The sequence below is a fragment of the Wickerhamomyces anomalus genome (assembly GCF_001661255.1).
Source record: "Wickerhamomyces anomalus NRRL Y-366-8 unplaced genomic scaffold WICANscaffold_5, whole genome shotgun sequence".
Taxonomy (NCBI): Eukaryota; Fungi; Ascomycota; class Saccharomycetes; order Phaffomycetales; family Wickerhamomycetaceae; genus Hansenula; species Hansenula anomala.
Genome location: NW_017567114.1, coordinates 174371 through 194898, shown reverse-complemented (window position 1 = coordinate 194898; position 20528 = coordinate 174371). Strand labels below are relative to the sequence as shown.

The window sequence follows — 20528 nt, the reverse complement described above, 5'->3', positions numbered from 1 at the left end:
TACCGTACAATTTTTTTTTGCACTCCGGCATCTACACAATCGCCGAAGGCTAATATTAATATAGTATTCGGGCAACTAAATTAATGAACAATAATATAGCGTCTCTGATTATATCGAAACGTCAGTATAACGGTCTCATAGTCTCACACACTCTGTCGTCAGCAAGTAATTGGTACTAATGTGGATCCATTATAATCCATCAATGTCGACATTTGATTACCCCTTCAGCTACGACGTCGACGTCGACTAGCTTCATCGATATTATTTAGATAAAGTTCATGATAATATTTTGTAACAATATTAATATTAATTCGACTAGTACTAGCAAGGACCACAATTTGACTACAATAGTACCTCTATATTTTTTTGCTCAATATATGTACTTGCAGTACAGCTGGTAAATATAATTAGCTGTGTACCAGTCAGTCTCCAGTCTATAAGTGAGGACGTTTCATCCAGATTAATATCGAACAAGAGTTTGTTAGCTTTATTATGACGAGCAACTACTACGTCAGATACTTGTAGTGCTGATGCTACGCTAGGTGATAAAAGATGGCACCCTTTCTTGATTTATATCATGAGTAATTAATTGGACTAGCTGATAGTTGATAGCCCTTTGTTGAAAGATTCCAGGTGAGATTTTTTTTAATGCAAATGATTTGCAACTAGACTACGCTACTTTGACTGGCTTAAAAGTTAACAGTGCCTGCGGACTTGGTGAGAATGAAACCAGGGTCAAATCTAGACTGAAGAGGATAGGAAACATCCAATTTCATCTAATTCATGATACTAACTTCAATTGCAAAATACCTATATATATCCTATCATACATAGTTCCCAGTTAGGCCATGTACAGCGTCAATGATTACTGGAAACCGAAATAGTTCTGCCAAATATTCCCGTTTGGGCTAGTGTTTGCAGAAGCGAGACGTTGCAGATTCCCGAACAAGGAGCTATTGTCGCAAATCCCTGACAGGGGCACTGCGTTAGTCTTGAGACTCGTGTGCCTGATTCGATTACAGTACGTTAAACAACGTTAAAACATTTGAAATCTTGATAACGTCCAGTTCCCATTTTAAAAAATATTTTCTTGAAGGATGTTGAAATGTTTTCTTCTTTCCACCTTCCATAGTACGTGGAACCATATAGTTACACTTGGGCGGTTTAATAGCTGGTCTATTCTTTACAAGTTTCCGTTTTGAATTAGATCTAAAAGAAAAAGATATGTTTCCAGCTTTTAAGAAAAGTAGGGCTTTTATCCTGGTACTATTGATGATAATCATAGTGAATGTTTCCTTTACGACCCTATTATATTTCCATGAACCATCTAAAATCAGATTGAATAAAGTATATAAAGAATATTATAAAGGTTATAAAAGTGTTGATGATTTCAACATTCATAGAGTTTGGAATAATGATGATATTAGATACAAATTATCAAAAGCCTTCCCTTATGAAAAAACCACTGAAAAACCACCTAGAAACATTTGGCAAATGTGGAAGAATAATGATATAGGAAATTTAGATCAAGGTTTACAAGATTTAATCAAGACTTGGACAACTCAACAAGATGAAACAAAAGGCTCTTTTAAATATGAATTAATTGGCGATGATCAACTAAGTGTTATTGTTAATTCAACATTTGTTGATGTTCCTGAAGTTCAAAAAGCTTTCCATATCTTGCCTAAAATCATTTTGAAATCTGATTTCATGAGATATTTATTAGTATTTGCATTTGGAGGAATTTATTCAGATATTGATACTTCATTAAATAAAGATATTTTGGATTGGTTTATTTATAAAGATCAAATTTATGACGTTGATAATAAAGTTGGATTGACAATAGGTATTGAAAGTGATCGTGATGAAAAAAGTTGGGCAAGAAATGGTATGGCTCGTCGTTTACAATTTTGTCAATGGACTATTCAATCTAAAGTTGGACATCCATTCTATAGACAGTTGATTTATAGAATTTCAGATTTAGCATTAAATCATTTCAACCCAGAAACAAATATCCTAACTAAGAATGGTCAAGAATATGATATGAATTCAGGTTCTCCAACTAAGTTTGCAGGTATTATGGAATGGACAGGTCCTGGGATGTTTACAGATGTGTTATTTGAATATTTAAATGATGTTTATAAGAAAAGTGAAAGTTTAACACCAGGTTTAGATTTTGCTAAAGAAAGAATGATTAATCCAAATTGGGAATTGGATCTACAATCAAAGATTAAATACCCAGTTTTGAAAGGAAGTTGGCATAATGAATACGATCCAATTGAAAGACCAATTGGATGGCAGAATATTACAAAACAAGTGCACCCTATTCTATTTGATGAAGATGTGTTGTTGCTACCTATTATCTATTTCAATGGTAAAAAAGGTGAGCCTGATGATTATACTCAGCATCATTTCAAAGGTAGTTGGAAGAGTTGAAAATTCAATTAATTAATGAACCATTTTCTTTTGTTTAAGTACTGTAAAATTGCGTCAAGACCACTTGCTTCCCGATTAGGAAGTCTAGGCTCAGATAAAAAATAAAGTTTATTTGAAAAATACGTTTTTGAGCCTTGAGCCTTGATTGGCTGAATTGGAGATTTGTATGAATCTTTGAACTATTAATAACTAGAAGATGTTAGTTTAAATCAGAGATCAAGAATGCGGTTGAAATGAATAGATGTTAAATCATGAATCATGGATGCTTTACTCTATTAAATGTAATTTGCTGATTGGCCGTTTATTTTAGGGTTTTTAACAATAGCTAGGCCACCAACATCATATCAATATAGTCTGTTCCTTTGGCGAAGAAATGTGTCAAAGGTCCGAGGTAGTCTCTGAAAATTGAATCCTGAAGCGAATACGAGGAACAATATGGATACGTTATAAAACAGTAATAAACAACACCGTGCTACGCTGGATCAGGGTTTCTTCTTCAGGAACTTCCTATTACCTAAATCAACTGTGCTGTTGATTAATTTGCTCAAATAGAATCAGTTTCAGGAAAAGACGTTTGGACCCTAGACTAGTGTTGCAACAAAGAAACATGTACAGATCAATTAGGTGGTCTAATTGTGGTCAGTTGGAACTTGGGTTAATGCGAATTATACTCGTCTTGATGACCATTTTAATATTAGTCTGAGACAGATACAAGAAGCTAGCTAGTACAATAATATTAGCACTTTATTATTCACAAGTAGTTGTCTTTTCACTTCCCAATCGGGAAGTCTAGGCTCGACCCGGACTTCAGAAAATAAACTTTAATGAAAAATGTAAGTGTGATAAACTTTTCATTGTGACGACGTGAAGGATCATGAATTTAACTTCAAGTTGTGCTATAATTGGCTTATTTGGAGATTAGGATTAAGATAGGAGATTTACTGGTAATGAACTGGTTACATGAATAATTCCATGGCTGAAGAAAAATGATTAAGGAATAGATGATCTGGATTCTATACGGCTTTTCTGGTGTTTTGTGAGCAGTTGAGGTGGTTTCATTGGTTCTTGAAGTTATATCTGAGACCAGGTATACATGCAGTTTAGGCTCCAGTGTCTCATGTTACTTAACGGAGTGATGGTCTTGTGCTTAGTTGGTGAAAAGATGTGAAGAGCTAGTCTCGTAATTTAAATGTTGGTTGAGCATGATATTGAACAACATGAAAAATAGCTCATCATGATTATAATGGTTCAATATGATATATTCAGAATGTTCATGAGAGTGTAGGTTATAATGGTGATTAGATATTGATCAATGGTTGGTGTGCCTTGAAGAGTCTAGTCCGTGTCACGGTACCGTTATCTATTGTTGCAATTAAGCCATTGTGCACAATAAAGATGGTTAATTTAATAATAAAATATTATTTCTATATCTATTGTTGACAAGGCATGGGCCTGGCCCCCTTTGGCCCTTGGTGAAATGGTGAATATATAAAGCTCAAAGTGGTGATGAATATTTGAGAATTCAATCTTCTTAGGTTCAACGTATTTTATACCCAAAAATGCAGTTATACAAGACAAAATTCATACCACTAGCTGCAATCTTGACAATAGTCTTGATTAATCTGGGTCTTTACAAGTTTCATGCTCCAACCAATCAAACAATAGATGAATTATGGGTCAAATACACTTTTAAATCTGTTGATCAATTTAGAATATCTCAAATTTATAAACCTGATGATTTAAGATTGAAACTTGTACAAGCATTCCCATATACTAAATCAAATGAACCTATTCCTCATAATATTTGGCAAATGTAGAAAACTAATGATGTATCAACTTTAGATCAAGGTTTACAAATATTGATTAAAACTTGGGATGATCAAGATGGGTTTATTCATAAAATTATACCAAATCATGAAAATGATCAAGTTGTTGATGATATTTTTATCAATGAAATACCTGAAATTTCAAAAGCTTTCAAAAAAATGCCTTTAGTCATTTTACAAAGTGATCTTATTAGATATTTGATTCTTTTCGCTAAAGGAGGTGTTTATTCAGATATTGATACGTCTTTAAAATCAAATCTATCTAATTGGTTATCATATAACAATACAATGATTCAAGATCCTTCAAATAATAAGATTGGTCTTACTATTGGAATTGAAAGTGATCGTGATGATAAAGCTTGGATAGTTTATATGCCTCGTCGTTTACAATTTTGTCAATGGACATTACAAGCTAAACCTGGACATCCATTTTTCAGAGAATTGATTTATAGAATTGCTGATTTATCTTTAAATCATTATGATGAAACTACTAAAATTTTAACCAAGAATGGTAAAAAATTTGATTTTAATGATGGAAGCTCCACAAAATATGATGGTGTTATGGAATGGACAGGTCCTGCAATGTTTACAGATACCGTGTTTGATTATCTTAATGAAGTTTACAAAACAACTGAAAAGTTAAACCCTGGGGTGAATTTCAAACAGGATAATATCATTAATAGAAATCCATTAAGTCTTCAAAAGAAAATCAAATATGCTAAACCTAAAGATAATGGACATATGTCAAGCTATGATCCAATCCATAGACCTATTGGATGGCAAAACCTAACATTATTGCAATATCCAATCTTGTTTGATGAAGATGTTTTATTATTACCACCAGCTTATCTTGCTGATAAAGAACATGATCCAAGGCAATATGTTTTCCATCATTTCAAAGGAAGTTGGAAGAATTGAATACATATTTTATTATTATACATTAATGTAGTTATATTTATGACCACAACTTTTCAATATATTCAACAACTTGATGTTGGTTAGAATCAATCTCAATAACTTGACCATGGTATTGGGCATCATCTTTAGCACCCAATATATCATAAACACACAACATTTGATTATTACAATAATGCTCTTCATTAGATATCGAAACAGCAACTTCATCAATCTTATTTGGCACTTGAAACTCTTGAGCCACTGGAATTATGGCAGCTTTAAAACTTGTCTTTTCCAATTGCCATTTCTTTAAACTTTCCACTTTACCTTCAAATCCTCTGAAAAATGGTTTATCAACATCTTTTTCCAATTCAATATTATCTTCATCACAATTAAAAGCACCATTGGTAATGAATATTAAAGTTGAATTATCATTATCGAAAACACCTTTATGACTTGAACAAATCTCTTTGGAAGCTGATAATTTAATACGTCTATTTGAATCATCAGTAAAAGTACCAATTAAACTTGTTGGAGTGTCATGGAAATAAACCTTCTCACCAGATAATAAAGAACCTAACCAAACAAATTCATTTTCAATGAATGGAGTTTCAAATTTCAATGGTAGGTGACTAATACTTAAAGATAACAACACACCAAGGAAATTATCACGTTTGTTTAACACAACAACATCATTGTTAACCAGTTGGGCAAAATTCTTGTGGAAAAATCTTGAAGATTTGACGAAATCTGATGAAACTTGTTCAATACCAAAGAAATGAGAATCAACTTTATTTGGTAATAAATCTGTAAAGAATTCAACTTCATTTAGTTTTGCAGGTGTTGAATATCTCAAATCTGGGAAAAATAATGAATTTGATTGAATGAATTGTTCATTTTGTAATAAAGTTGTTAGTTTATTGAATGGTAAAATTGATGGATCTAATAATATGATTTTTTGGAATGAACTAAACAAGATGGCAAAATTTTTAAATTTGACACGATTCATAATTGATTTGGAATAAATATCAGTGATTGACATTTTAATATCAACAAAATATATATCTTGTTTTGATAAAGTTGTATCATATCCATTTGGTAATGAATCAATTATATCTGTATGGAAGAATTCATCACCATCTATATCTTTGGTAAATGCTTCATAGATTTTCTTTTCATCATCTTCATCAATTAAACCTTTATGAACAATTTGAATTGGTAATTTATTCCCAATAAATCTTAGAGTTTTGGAAATTTTGAAGAGATATTTTATATCTGAAGAATCATAAATTGGAATAACAATACCTTTCCCATTCAACCCATGTTTATAATTGTACAGGAATGAAGATTTTGAATTGAAATCCTGGTCATCATTATCAGCATCATTGGAAATCTGAGGTAATCCAACACTCAATTGTTTTAAACCATGCTTGAAAACTGGATAAATTTTAGTAATCCATGGGAATAATCTAATTTCTAATTCATTTGAGATTTGGAAGGTATTTGAATTTGTTAAATCCTTTTTAGCTTCATCATCCCAAAATAAATTATAAGCCTTTTTAGCACCTGTAATTTCATTGAATAGATTATTTTCAATATAACAAGTTCCATAGATTCTTAGATTTGAAATGAAATCAAGTAATCTTTTCATATATATCTTATCATTACTGAAATTTGAATTATATTCCTTTTCCCATTCTTTTATTTTATCATTTGGAATCTTATCATCTTGTTTATGTTCCAGTTTTTTTTGTTCTATGAAAGTTTTCAATTTTGGTACAATTTTCACATCTTTTAAATTTGCATTAAACCAATCAAAGTCTTTGAAATCTTGACTTGATGATAATTTTTCGAAAAAAGTATTACATCTTTGGTTCAAACCTAAATGTTCCAAGTTTTGCAAATCCACTAAAGAATCATAATGGGAGTTATAAACATCTTCAGGTTTAATGACCAAAAGATCCTTATGAGCTTGTTCTGATGATGATGAGCTTAAAGAATGGAAGATCTGGGTGATGAATATCAATAACAAAGTTGAAATCAACAACGTTTTAAACAATTGAATTCTATAAATACCAAAACGGGTTGTATAACGAAGGATCGAATCAGCACCTCTAGCAGCATGGACCTGAGCCAAGTTGATGATTTTGAAGAGGGACATGGCAGCAATACCAACAGCACCAGCACCAACAGCACAGCTTCAGTTGTACCAAATTAAAGCTCAAATGATTAAAATGAAAAGAGTCCAAATTCCAATTCTTTTTATACCTTTTGGAAATTCCTATTATCTCGTTTTTTTGGTTTTATTTTTTAGTCCTAGACCTGACCAGACCCAGACGTATTACTAGGCCAGACTCAAGACTCCCCTGCGTTTTGTATGGGGTGCAGTGCCTAGACCCGTTTAGGCTGTAACCCTAACTCTAAAGTTGCTTATGTAAGAATAAGAGACTAGTCCTCAAAAATATCATGACGCGTAAATTGAAAATGAAATAAAAAATTGGTGAAAATTGATAAAAATGAATTAAATCAATGAAAATGAAGAAGAATCGATGAATTTGATAGAAAACACGCGTTGGAATTGCCATTAAACTGATATATATTGCTAATATAATTTTATAGTTAACTACCATCAATGTAGAACAAAGAACAAGCCAAATTCCACAAATAAGCATTTGAATTACATAAAACAAAGAAACAAAGAAACAAAGAAATCACTAATCCAATATAAGACCAAATATAAAATCTCTAAAATCACTATAAAACACTTCCAAAATCATTAATTCAAATCAAAATTAAACCAAAATCAATTCAAATTCTTCATAAAATCAAATTCGCGACTTTTGTGAATTGTCAATTTTGTGATCCAAAAACATTTTAGTTTACTAGTTTTAATTCATTTCAACTACTTTCAACTGATCACAATCCATCTTCTTCCCATTGTTATACCCTCCACTAGCTACTCATAATGGCCTCTCCTCAGTGCTCCAAAAGGTTAACAAAAGAATACAAGAAAATCGTGGAAAACCCAGTTGATTTAATCCAAACTCATCCATCTGAATCAAATATATTGGACTGGCATTTCATCATTACAGGTCCTCCAGGTTTCAGCTTTTGAAGGTGGTGAATATCATGGTTCTTTGAATTTCCCTCCACAATACCCTTTCAAACCTCCAGGGATTCGTGTTTTCACTCCAAATGGTCGTTTTGTACCTAATCAAAAAATTTGTCTAAGTATGAGTGATTTCCATCCAGAAAGTTGGAATCCTGCTTGGAGTGTTTCTACAATTTTGACTGCCTTGGTTAGTTTTATGACTGGTAATGAACCTGCTACTGGTTGTTGTACCACTACTCCTTTAGTGAGACAAAATTATGCTAAATCTAGTCATGGGTTTAATTTGAATAATCCTGTTTTCAGAAGAGAGTTTCCAGATTTATCAAAAGATAAAGATAAAGCTACAAATGAATTATTGGCTAGAAATGCAAAGGCGATGGAAGAATTTAATAAACTAGTGGGAAATACACCAAAACGGAAACAAACAGTTCCAGAGAAACCTAAGACAAATGAAGTTGTTGAAGTTATTGATGATGATGACGATGAAGTTGTTGTTCTGGATGACCAATCAAATGATCCAATTGTCATTGATTGATTTTACTACCTTTTTGATTTATGGGAAATACTATTTTGATTATTTGGCGTTTTTATATAATGGATATGAAAAATTTTGGGTTATTTTTACTTTGTAGAAATTGATTATTTACAATCATTTGATAAATTCTATATACAGTATAAAATAAATATAAATGTAACTCATTTTTTCTTGTTCTTTGTCACTTTTTTAGCACTGATTTCCCTTCTCAATTTACTTTTTTGATCTCTTTTATTTATCTTTGAAATCACTTTACCAACATCTTCTTTAATAATTTCAGCACCAATTTTCAATGGCCATTTTTGACCATATTGATTTTTCAATTCTTTTTTTTCTTCTTTTAATTTCTTATTTGCTTGACCAAATTTTTCATCATAAGTTAGCGCATTTTCAGCTTCATTTAATGAATCTTTACCAAATAAAACATCAAAGACTCGACCATCACCCCAAAACCAACCATTTCTATCAACTATCCAATATCCAAACTTGGCATCTTGTTCTTTTAAAAGGAAAAATAATGTACTCTTATCCAAAGTCCCATAAATACCATTCTTGGTGAAAATCCGACCTTTTTTAGTTCTATTCAACTTTGTCAATGGGATAGTATGAACAGGTGTTGTACGACCTGGTAATAATGGATGTGTAGTGAATTTAATATGATCATTGATTTTCTTATCACCAGGTAAATAATAAATTCTTCTAATTAATCTTGTTGGGAACAATACAGCACACGTCACTAATAATCCTGCAACTGATGCAATCAATAAATTAACACCAATTCTACCCAAGAATAAATATAAATCATCATCAAGTTTATATAATTCATAAGCTGTTGAACTTGACCATTGTAAGAAACTTAATCCATATATTGTGAAAACTAGGGCAAATGCACCACAACATAAGAAACATAATTTATGTGGTTCACTCTCATAAATCAATTCAGGTGCTTTTTTATTATTTAAAATCTCCAACATTGATCTTAATGAATGTGTTGCTGAAGTTGGTACTCCAGGTTTTGGTAATAATGTTGCATTGTTACGTAATGGGAATGAAGGTAATCTTGACATTAATGAGTTTGATTGCTCAGTTTCTCCAGGTATGGTTTTCTTGAATGAATCTGGTAGGTTTCTATTCTGTTTTATTGTTGGTGGAGGTGATGGATGATGTGATTTGGGAATTGGTTGTTTTGAAGATGAAGCATAGTATCTGAGTGATAAAGGAATGAATTTTGGTGTTATCAGGTGTTGTTTCAACGAGGGAAGTAGGAAAAGAGGTCTTTTCAGACTCATTTTTAAGTTGTTTATGTTGATGAAGTTGTTGATGATGATCATGATTATGGGCCAATTTTTGGTTTTTTAATTTTGACGAAAATTATTCACGTCAAGGGCCTTAAAAAAATGAAGAAATTACTACGTCAAAAATAGACACTAAAAATCATGATAAATTCTAATTAAAAAGATCAATTTTGGATTATTTCACTTAAAAATTTGTAAATTACTCTGTTTTTTTGGTTCATTTTCTCACTTCTTCTTCTTCAAATCATTAGCCTTCTTTAAAACACATGGATTATGTCCAATATATTTCCCATTCAGTTCTTTAAAAGCTTTCAAATAATCATTTGGATCACTAAATGCAACGAACCCATAACCTTTATTAGCCCCATTCTTATCCATGGGCACTTTAACTTTTGTAACACTTGGATAAATCCCAAATGATTTCAATAAAATTGTATCATTTGCATCAGAACCTAAATTACCCACAAATAATCTAAAATGTGCTGGATCCCATTCTTCTAATGTTGGATCTGTATTGTGGTTCTTCTTGTTTTTATTATTCTTTGTGTTTGTTCCTTTTATTATTGGTTGATGTTTTTGAATAGCTGGTGAAATATTCACATTTTGGTGTTGTTGACTCAATAAAAACGATTCTGGTCGTATTCCAGCAGCCAAACGACGGTCTGATGATTTGAAATTGGTGACTCTAGGCTTCTTTACTCGGTTATTTTGTGTGGACATGGCTTTTTTTAGCTTGTTTTAAGAGTTTTTAATGGTTTTGTACTTACAATTTGAATTTTTCACTATTAATATTTTATTGATAAATACACTCATGTTCACAATATGCCAAAAACTTGTAATAAATAATCAAAGAATAATCCATAAGAAAAATACAATCCTGAGCTGATGTTCCCTGTGAAATGGGACCAGCAACTCTTTGGATCATTTAAATCAACTTTGCGGATCATTTGCACTAATCTATAGGCGAATATCCCACTCCCAATGATAAAACCAGGTCCTGTAATTATTCCAGCATTTACACCAGTTAATGCTAATAAACTTAATTGAGTAGCTGTTAATCCAACAAAGATTTTCTTTGAATGATCTTTCCATTTCAATGCAGTGGATTTAATACCTGCGTTTATATCGAATTTTTTATCTTGATGGGCATAAATTGTATCATAAGTCATTGTCCAACAGAAACTTGATAAAAACAATGGAATCATAACATTTGGATCCCAAACACCCATGGCTGGGAACCCCAACAATGCACCCCAGTTGAAGGCTAATGATAACACAGCTTGTGGATAATAAGTAAATCTTTTAAATAATGGATATGTACAAACAAGGAATAATGATGAAGAACCTAAAAGGAAACAATCCCAAGGTATTTGCAAAATAACAGCTAATCCTGCTGCTAATTGACCACCTGCAAACATTTTAGCTTGGAATGGACTAACTCGGCCACTTGCAATTGGTCTCTCTATAGTTCTCAACACTTTATTATCAAGATTTTTATCTAATAAATCATTAACAGTACAACCAAACCCTCTCATGATTAAAGCCCCTGTACCAAATATAGCCAACATCCCCAACGTAGAGCCTAATGGTGCACCTATTTGTTGAGCACCTATTAGAATTGACCAAGTACATGGGATATATAATAACCAAGTCCCCACAGGTTTATCTAATCTTGCCAATTCAGCATATGGGATCCAAGAAGTTGGTAATTTTGAAACGTATGGACCAAGACTTTTCAACCTAAGGGCAGCTGCTTCATCTCTTTCCTTTTGAGTGAATCTATTATCATTGTGTTTTATACTGGATGTTATTGAAGTTGGTGGTTCAGGTGTTTTAATGATTTGATTTGTTGGTTTTGTTGGAGTTGTTAAAAGACGTCTTAACAAGAATGTCTTTGAAGTCTTGGGGAATTGACACCTTATAGAGCTCTGTAGAAGGAAGATAGAATGCGATCTTAACATGATTAGTGGGTAATTCCTGGATGGATTGGGTTCTTGCTCAAGATAATTCTTTACTAATTAATTTTCTTTTCAAATGGTTTCTCGGAGGATCATGAAATGGATTATTTTTAAAGCCATTTCCAACGGAAGAAAGAGATCAAATGAAGATCAAGATTACAACATTAGTCGTAATATCAAATCTAACTATATTCAATACCAAGTAGATCTATTTCATTAGATCATGTTCTTATTACTTGAACCCTATGCTTAGTCAGAGATTACTTTATCATAATGCTGCTCTTACCAGAAAACGTTCAAAAGAGGGTAACGTTTTGTAATTACATAATCATACCGCGAATGCGTTTTGCAAAAAATCCGTCGTTTAATTTTTTTTGTTTTTGTTGATGAAAATGAAAATGAATTTGAATTCGATCAGTTGATAAAAACAAATTAGAACCAGACGAAAATGGTGGTTTACACGGCTTCTACTACAGCTCCAGTTAACATTGCAGTGAGTAAGAGATCACCACTACATCAATTGACATCCAAAACTAACCGCCTTCTTTCAAGACCCTAAAATACTGGGGGAAAAGAGACAAGGATTTGAACTTGCCTACAAATTCTTCAATATCTGTCACTTTATCTCAAGATGATTTACGTACTTTAACCTCTGTTGCCACTTCTGAAGAGTTCAAACAAGATAAACTATGGCTAAATGGTAAAGAAGAATCTTTAAACTCTGAAAGAACTCAAAATTGTTTAAAAGATTTAAGAAGTTTACGTCAAGAATTGGAACAATCAGATTCATCCTTACCTAAAATATCTAGTTGGGGGTTACATATCGTGTCTGAAAATAATTTCCCAACTGCTGCTGGGTTAGCTTCTTCAGCTGCTGGATTTTCAGCTTTAGTTGTTGCAATTGCTAAATTATATAAATTACCACAATCAACTTCAGAAATTTCCAAAATTGCAAGAAAAGGTTCAGGTTCTGCATGTAGATCATTGTTTGGTGGATATGTTGCTTGGGAAATGGGTGATGCACAAGACGGTTCAGACTCAAAAGCTGTTGAAGTTGCTCCTTTATCCCATTGGTCAAATTTAAAAGCTGCAATCTTGGTTGTTAGTGCTGATAAAAAAGATACTCCATCAACAAGTGGTATGCAAACAACTGTTAAAACTTCAGATTTGTTTCAATGGAGAATCAAAGAAGTTGTTCCAAAAAGATTTGAAGAAATGAAAAAATCAATAATTGACAAGAATTTCCCAGTTTTCGCAGAATTAACAATGAAGGATTCAAATTCTTTCCATTCAACTTGTCTAGATTCTTATCCTCCAATTTTTTATCTAAATGATACATCTAAAAAAATCATTAAATTAGTTCATTCAATTAATGAATTTTATGGTGAAACTATTGCAGCTTATACTTTTGATGCAGGTCCAAATGCTGTTATTTATTATGAAGATTTCAATGAATCTAAGATCCTAAGTTTCTTGTATCAATTATTTGATAAAGTTGAAGGTTGGTCTAAAAAATTTTCTCAAGATGAATTGAATAAATTTTCATCTGAATTCAATTCAAATAGTTCCAAGATTCAATTTCAATTAGATGATGAATTATATAAAGGTGTTTCAAGAATCATTTTAACTAAAGTTGGTGATGGTCCTCAAGATACCAATGAATCATTAGTTGGTGCTGATGGGTTTCCAAAAGCCTAATTAATTAGTTAATATTTGCTATGTAATTATTTGTATAATATTTGTTAGAATGGTTGAACTAAAAGTTGCATTAAGTACTACGTTTTGCTTTTGAATAAGATAATTTGTATTTTTGTAAAAACAACAAACCTAATATATATAACACAAAAAGTCAAGTAATAATATTAATATTATCAAGGGCAAAAGATAAAGAAGAAGAAAAAAAAGATCAAGTTCAAAAAACAATAATCAACTCTGAAAAAATAAAATGAAAAAAGGATCAGAGTGATCAACACATAAAACAAAAAAACAAACAGCACAAGACACACACATGATCAAATAGTTGATTCTCCCATATGTTTTAATTCATTTTCTCCATCAAATTATAGGACCCTGCCTTTAATTTTGAACTTTATTCCATCTCCAAATTCTAGCTTTACAATCACCACTACCGGTAGCAAACATACCTGCACCACTAATAGCATTATTAGCAACAGAAACACTAATAACTGAGTTTCTATGACCTTGTAACATTAATAATGGATCACCGGTCTTCTTTTCCCAAAATATCACACCACGATCTTTTGAACCTGATAAAATATATTGAGAATCTGGGGATGAACAAACTGACAAGACAAAATCTTTATGACCAACATATGTAACTTCACATGCTGTAACATTTTTAGATTGTGTATTTGATGAAGTTCCATTACCCAATTGTTTTAATGACCATAATTTAACTGTACGATCTAATGAACCTGAAGCAACTTCAGATCCATCTGATGTGAAGGCAACTGAATAAACCGAATCTTTATGTCCAGTGCCTGCTTCATTTTCTGAGTCTAATCTTTCAACAAGGAACCCAGTGGATGAATCCCAAACACGAACTGTACGATCTAATGAACCTGCTGCAACTAATTTACCATCTGGTGAAACTGCAACTGTAGTGACACCATCTTCAATTGATAAAGTTAATGAACATTGACCACTTTGTAAATCCCAAATTCTAACTGTACGATCACCAGAACCTGAAACTAATCTATTACCATCTGGGAAGAAATCTAATGAATAAATATCTTGTTCATGACCTTTTAAATATTTAGTAATTCTTCTTGTGGAAAGATCCCAAATTCTAATAACTTTATCTTCAGCACCTGTAGCTAAAAATTTACCATCTGGTGAAAAGCAAACAGATCTAATATATAAATCTGCACCACTGTTCCCATTTTCTGAAGCGGTATTATCATCAGCTAATCTTGCAACTAATTCACCAGTTTCAACACCGAAAACTTGTGTAGTCTTGTTACAACCAGTAGCTAAAAACTTACCATCATTTGAAAAACGAACACAACAAACAACTGATGAATGATCTAATGAATGAACTAATTCAACATCAACCGTCTTAGGTAATGATGGATTATACAAGATATAATATTCTGGTTGTAATTTTCTTAAATGAGCTGGAACTGAAGTAGATTCTAAATCATGTAAAAAAGGTGGAATTTGCTTTGCATGAGTAGCTCTTTGATTAGCTGGAACTAAATATCCAGCACCTCCGTTGGTTGCATTTGTTGTTGTTGCAACAGCAGTAGATGAAGCACCACCAGATGGAGTTGTTGCAGTAACTGGTTGAGCACTTGCAGCACCACCACTTGGAGTAGCAGTTGGTTTAGCTTCTTGATATGGAGTTTGTTGTTGGGGTTGGGAAGGGATTGGAGCTAATGAAGCTGGTTCCGTTTTTGGTTGATTTGGAGAAGTTGATTGTTGACGAACTGAACCAACTGGTGGTAATTGTTGTTGAGAGGCTGGTGGTTGTTGAGTAGTTGGAGGTGGTGGTAATTGATGTTGTTGTGGTTGAACTGATGGTAATTGAGATTGAGGTTGTTGAGGAGTATTGGCATTTGAACCTTGATTGTAACCAAATTGAGGCTTTGGTAAATTATTTGAACCATTACTTAACAAAGGTTGGTTTGGATTTTGTTGCTGTTGTTGTTGAATTGATGCCAATTGTCTATCTTTCAATTCCAATTCATTTTTTAATCTATTGATTTGATCTTCATAAGCTTCTTTTATCTTTCTATGAGCCATTTCCAGATCATAAACGGTTTGTCTAATCTGTTGCATCTCACTTGTTTGCTGATTAAATTTCAAGTCATATTCATTCTTGTGTAGTCTAAAACTTGAAGCTTCATTGTTGACATTTTCAAATTCCTCCTTGATGGCATCCAATAGTTCATTGAGCCTTTGGTAATTTTGGTGGACTGGTCTTTGGGGATACGAAGACATTGTAAGCAATCTCTCTCTCTTTCAAAATAGTCTGTCTAGCTTGTGCCAACGGTCGAATAACACCTTCTCGGTTAGAAACAAGTTAATCAGGGTTTGTTTTGTTGATGGATTTTGCTCTACTGAACCGGTCGAAGTCGTTGTTGTGTTTTCTTGAATTTGGACCTTTTTCTTGAAACTTTTTCGTTTTTTTCTCCTGAGCGCGAAAGGTCGGATGTGGCTCAAAAAGGATCACGTGGGAGATTCTTCGGATATCCAGATGTAGCTATTTCCTATTTTGGATATTTCCTTTTGTTTTTCCTGATTTTCGAGATGTAAACAAAAAAAAATATAGATTCAAATCAAAACATTGATCTATCAACAACCATTTCTAGAGATCCCAATTGATAATGCCTCCAAAGAGAAAGACTGGCACCAGATCCACTAGACGAAACAAGAAGGAGGAGGAAGAACAAGATCAACAACTAATTGAGGAGGATGTTCCAGAAGTTGAAGAGCGTGAGTATATGATCCAAGCAACAGATCCAAGAAACTAACATATCTTTGATTCAAGCACCAAAGAAACAAGCTCGTGGGAGAGGTAAAAAGAAGAAAGTTGAGCCAGCTGAAGAAAAACAAGAACAATCAGAGAAGGAGCTCACAAAGGAAAATATTGAACCGGAAGAAGAACCAGCTGTGCCATCAAAGAAACAACAATCAAAAGTAAGCCCTATAACTACATCGAAATCCATTGCACCAGCATCTCCTTCCAAGAGAGTCTCATCAATTTCATCTAGAATACCATCACCTGTCAAAAAGCATCCGTTAGGATCTAATAAACCAGATCTAGAGTTCAAGAAAACAGAACAAGCCATTAATCAAAACTTTGTATCGAAGAATTTGCCAAAATTAAGTTCAATAATAGATGATTTGAAATCTTCAAAAGCTGATGCATTGTTTGATGAACTAAAATGCTCCACGGAGACTCGTTTTAAAACTTCAGATGATTTGATAAATTCATTAACTTCAAGAAATCAACAATTATCAATAGAGTTGGAAGAATTAAGAGGTCGTTTATCAGAGTTGGAAAACAATCCAAATGGTGATGTTCAACCAATTGCGAATGAAGAAGAATCATTTCAAAATGAATTGATACTAGATATGATGGAACAAATTGTTGGTTTAAGAATTCATAGTGTTGAAGATACCGATGAAGCATTATCATTCGATTGTTCACAATCTGGTAAGAATGGTGGTAAGTATAACTACAGATTGTTCAATATTGTATCTCATTGACTAACACTATTTTTTAGTTCTGGATTATAAACTCACAATTCCAAAGGAAGACTCTTCCGAAATCATTTATACGCCTGTGAACAAGGAAGAATCGAATGATTTGAAAAAATACTTACCAGAATATTTCTTTGATGACTTAACTTTCCCAATTGATACCGTAAGTTTGATTTCCTAGTCGGTAAGGCCTCATACTAACTTTTCAAATAGCTACAACAATTTTACCACAAAATCTACAGAGGCTTGAACAAATGAAGAAGAAAATGATACCGAAAAGTAAAACAAAACTTGTATACTATTAATCTATGCTGTTTATGTTATATTATGCTAATTCTAAGTTACCATCTTTCGTTATTTGAATCTTTTTCAATAATGTCTTTTTATCGTCTTTTGACAATTTCTTCAAAACTTTGTACAATTTTTCACCTTTATGTTTGCCTAAATCAAATTTTGGCTTTTCAACTTTAGATTTCTTTTCAGTTTTCTTAGCCTCCACTGGTTTTGATTCTTTTTCTGGTTGTTCTTTTGGTTGTTGTTGCTTAGGTTGTTGTTGTTTCTTAGGTCTATACAACGCCTTTTGGTATTTTTGATCCTCCGTTATACATTGTGTATGTTTTCTATAATCAGCACCATTGAAGGTGGTTGAACAATCAATACAGGTAAAGTAAGCACCATAACATCTTTGAGTATGTTGGTCTGCTTTCTTTTTAAGCATGGATTCGTTACAAACCTGGAACAAAGGTTAGTACTAGAAGACATAATCCAACAAATAAACAAACTTACTTCACAACTAAAAGTAACCATCTTTGAATATCTGTTGATCTTTATCGTTTGAGATCTATTATGAGCTCAAGTGATAAAATTTTTTTTTCTTTTTCATTTTAGTGATGAGGTGCGTGTGTGTTCCAAAAAAAACGGTATTCAGCTCCACTACAAAAATCATCAACAAACACATACATAATTTTACCCTTTAAACACTTTATTGCTCTAATGTAACATAATTAGCTGGGAAAAGACCCTTGTCACCACCTTCAGTTTCACCTAACCACCAATCTTCATCAACAAATTGAATATTAACGATACGTTGACCTTCAGCAAATGTTAATTCATTATCTTCTGAAGCTTCATAGTCGTATTCAGCAATGGCAATAGCACCTGCTTCTTCTTGCTCCTCTTCTTCAACTTCAGGTTCAGGTTCTGGTTCTGGAACTGGTTCAGGTTCTTTTTGTCTTGTTGGTAATGAAGGAGCTGGTGATTCGTTTCTTGCAGGTGGTGGTGGAGGAACAGCACCTCTTGATGGTAGAGAAGGTTTAGGAGCTTCTTCCTCTTCCTCTTCCTCTTCCTCTTCTTGCTTAGGTTCTTCTTCTTCCTTTTCTAAGCCTGGGAATTCAGATCTATCAGAACCTGGGAACGCACTCTTTATACCTGGTGAAGGAATTCCATTTTTAAATGCAGGAGGTTTTTGTGATTCAAAATCATGCTTGTCACTTAATTTAGTGATTTTTGGGAATGCATTTTGTAAACCTGGTGAAGGGTGTGGTAATTTAGATTCTTCTTCCTCTTCTTTTTCAGCCTCAACATCCAAGTTATTGAATTTCTTTTTAAGATCTGAAACATTAACTTCTTCTTCAACTTGTTCAACTTCTTTTTTATCTTCCTCTTCTTGGGAGACTGGCTCTGGAGTAGCACCTGCGGATTTTTGTTTTCTTTCGGCCCATAACTGTGCAGGTGTTTTACCATTCTCAGTACCAAATGCCTTTGAGATACCACCGACAACTTTATCGTTATCTTTTTTCAAACCAGATGATGGAGTTGGAGCTTTTGCACCATAAGTTGCAGATTTTGTCTTCAAGTAATCATCAAGTTCTTTATCTTTCTTTAATCTTTCTTTTTCTTTCAATTGTTCAATTTCTAATCTTGGGTCAGGTCTCGATTTTTCTTCCTTGATGACATCTTGTAAATTAACACGGCCAATTGGTTTATAAGTGGAAGTATTTGGTTTCAATGGGTTTTTAGAGAAGTCTCTTTCTTCAATTTCTGGTTCATTCCATTCATCCTCGGCTTCTTTTTTAGCAATTGAAGCTGGAGATGGTTTAATAACTTGTGGTTCTGGCTTTGGAGAAGGTTTGGAAACAGCTGGTTTCGGAGCTTCAGCTGGCTTTGGTTTGAAAGCCTTTGGTGCTGGGCTTGAGGTTGAAGATGGAGCATTAGTTCTAGCTGATTGGATTGAATAACGAGCACCAGCAGCTGCACTGACTCTTGATAATAGCTCATCTCTATCCAAATCATCTGTATCTCTTGCAGTGACTTGAATATGATAACCTTTTAATAATCTTGAAACTTCAGCAAAGTTTTGTGCAAATGAAGATCTAGACTTAATAGGAGCAGAATCTGGACACCAACCAATCAACAAGTTTTTCTGAACATCAGAACCTGGTGGGTTGACCCTTGCTAAACCGAATTGGATTTGAGATTCATCAAAACTTTCCAAGAATTCTTCGAATGAAGTACCTTGTTCAGCAACTTTATATGCTTTTGAAGAATCTGGTCCATAAATAACCCAAGTTGTTGAAGGATCACCTCTAACAACTTGTTCATAACTTTTTTGGATGTCTTTCCCGTGGGTGGATAAGTTAATTTGTTCCATGGTTAACTTTTGAATGGATATACAGATCAATTGATTGTCCGTTGTTGACTGTTTTTGATTGTTATTGTGTTGAACCCGCCCCTAATTCGAATCAAATTTGTCAGGTATTACATAACCAGAATAACCAATTATGCACAATTCATCAATACTCAACATTTCACATCAACTATAAGAAGAATCAAGAATCCACTAATTGTAACATTATATGTATATTAATAGAACATCGGAATTACCTTATATACACACAGTAGAGGATATTCTGTCAGGTTAAAACCACGAATAAAATAAAACAAGTGATCATTAAATCAACATCAACTAGAAACAATGGCTGTCACAAGAAACTCCAATAGAAGAAACACCTCTTCAACCTCTTCAACCTCTTCAACCTCTTCAACAACTAGAGTAACCAAAACCAGAAAACCAGCCAGAAAAACCAAGGCTAATCCTCGTGTTACAGCAATTGAAAACAATATTTCTGCATCACATGCTGCATCAACATCTGAAAACACACCAAACTCAACCACTTCAGAAGAAAATTTTTCAACAAATGTGTTCAACAAGCTGCATTATCTGCACAAAATGAAAATTTT

General features: G+C 33.0%; 12 protein-coding genes across 12 annotated transcripts; 5 read left to right on the top strand and 7 right to left on the bottom strand.

The window, feature by feature from the left end:
* Positions 1-1219: 1219 nt before the first annotated feature.
* WICANDRAFT_95018 (glycosyltransferase family 32 protein) lies at positions 1220-2528 on the top strand. Its single transcript, XM_019186479.1, has one exon. It carries the CDS (start codon positions 1225-1227, stop codon positions 2434-2436), a length of 1212 nt encoding a protein of 403 aa, XP_019037142.1. The 5' UTR covers positions 1220-1224; the 3' UTR covers positions 2437-2528.
* A 1467-nt stretch (positions 2529-3995) lies between these two features.
* WICANDRAFT_80098 (glycosyltransferase family 32 protein) lies at positions 3996-5180 on the top strand (the record flags this gene model as incomplete). The annotated part of the gene is made up of 2 exons (XM_019185002.1): positions 3996-4190; positions 4254-5180. The coding sequence occupies 2 exons, from the start codon at positions 3996-3998 to the stop codon at positions 5178-5180; spliced, it is 1122 nt and encodes a 373-aa protein (XP_019037141.1).
* Positions 5181-5217: 37 nt separating this feature from the next.
* Positions 5218-7320, bottom strand: WICANDRAFT_85108 (glycosyltransferase family 71 protein; the record flags this gene model as incomplete). Its single annotated transcript, XM_019185838.1, has 1 exon — positions 5218-7320. The coding sequence occupies one exon, from the start codon at positions 7318-7320 to the stop codon at positions 5218-5220; it is 2103 nt and encodes a 700-aa protein (XP_019037140.1).
* A 790-nt stretch (positions 7321-8110) lies between these two features.
* Positions 8111-8950, top strand: WICANDRAFT_95005 (uncharacterized protein). The gene has a single exon (XM_019186478.1). It carries the CDS (start codon positions 8393-8395, stop codon positions 8804-8806), a length of 414 nt encoding a protein of 137 aa, XP_019037139.1. The 5' UTR covers positions 8111-8392; the 3' UTR covers positions 8807-8950.
* A 104-nt stretch (positions 8951-9054) lies between these two features.
* MRX15 (Mrx15p) lies at positions 9055-9906 on the bottom strand (the record flags this gene model as incomplete). Its single annotated transcript, XM_019180796.1, has 1 exon — positions 9055-9906. A coding segment is annotated over one exon (852 nt), but the record flags the coding sequence as incomplete, so codon positions are not given.
* Positions 9907-10326: 420 nt separating this feature from the next.
* Positions 10327-10821, bottom strand: WICANDRAFT_64081 (uncharacterized protein; the record flags this gene model as incomplete). The annotated part of the gene is made up of 1 exon (XM_019183669.1): positions 10327-10821. The coding sequence occupies one exon, from the start codon at positions 10819-10821 to the stop codon at positions 10327-10329; it is 495 nt and encodes a 164-aa protein (XP_019037137.1).
* A 95-nt stretch (positions 10822-10916) lies between these two features.
* On the bottom strand, positions 10917-12154 carry COQ2 (4-hydroxybenzoate octaprenyltransferase; the record flags this gene model as incomplete). Its single annotated transcript, XM_019180317.1, has 2 exons — positions 12019-12154; positions 10917-11880 (listed from the first exon to the last, which is right to left on the bottom strand). Exons 1-2 carry the CDS (start codon positions 12060-12062, stop codon positions 10917-10919), a joined length of 1008 nt encoding a protein of 335 aa, XP_019037136.1. The 5' UTR covers positions 12063-12154.
* A 353-nt stretch (positions 12155-12507) lies between these two features.
* Positions 12508-13757, top strand: MVD1 (diphosphomevalonate decarboxylase MVD1; the record flags this gene model as incomplete). Its single annotated transcript, XM_019182175.1, has 2 exons — positions 12508-12552; positions 12612-13757. The coding sequence occupies 2 exons, from the start codon at positions 12508-12510 to the stop codon at positions 13755-13757; spliced, it is 1191 nt and encodes a 396-aa protein (XP_019037135.1).
* Positions 13758-14135: 378 nt separating this feature from the next.
* Positions 14136-16022, bottom strand: TUP1 (chromatin-silencing transcriptional regulator TUP1; the record flags this gene model as incomplete). Its single annotated transcript, XM_019182215.1, has 3 exons — positions 14136-15289; positions 15374-15463; positions 15686-16022. 3 exons carry the CDS (start codon positions 16020-16022, stop codon positions 14136-14138), a joined length of 1581 nt encoding a protein of 526 aa, XP_019037134.1.
* Positions 16023-16408: 386 nt separating this feature from the next.
* Positions 16409-17546, top strand: CSM1 (Csm1p; the record flags this gene model as incomplete). The annotated part of the gene is made up of 4 exons (XM_019185001.1): positions 16409-16517; positions 16573-17253; positions 17312-17451; positions 17502-17546. The coding sequence occupies 4 exons, from the start codon at positions 16409-16411 to the stop codon at positions 17544-17546; spliced, it is 975 nt and encodes a 324-aa protein (XP_019037133.1).
* Positions 17547-17613: 67 nt separating this feature from the next.
* Positions 17614-18095, bottom strand: WICANDRAFT_80089 (uncharacterized protein; the record flags this gene model as incomplete). Its single annotated transcript, XM_019185000.1, has 2 exons — positions 17614-18021; positions 18075-18095. The coding sequence occupies 2 exons, from the start codon at positions 18093-18095 to the stop codon at positions 17614-17616; spliced, it is 429 nt and encodes a 142-aa protein (XP_019037132.1).
* Positions 18096-18270: 175 nt separating this feature from the next.
* ABP1 (Abp1p) lies at positions 18271-19938 on the bottom strand (the record flags this gene model as incomplete). The annotated part of the gene is made up of 1 exon (XM_019184999.1): positions 18271-19938. The coding sequence occupies one exon, from the start codon at positions 19936-19938 to the stop codon at positions 18271-18273; it is 1668 nt and encodes a 555-aa protein (XP_019037131.1).
* Between the last annotated feature and the right edge of the window lie 590 nt (positions 19939-20528).

Coding starts and splice junctions, on each gene's coding strand:
- WICANDRAFT_95018 (XM_019186479.1), top strand. CDS start 1,225: ATGTTTCCAGCTTTTAAGAAAAGTAGGGCTTTTATCCTGGTACTATTG.
- WICANDRAFT_95005 (XM_019186478.1), top strand. CDS start 8,393: ATGAGTGATTTCCATCCAGAAAGTTGGAATCCTGCTTGGAGTGTTTCT.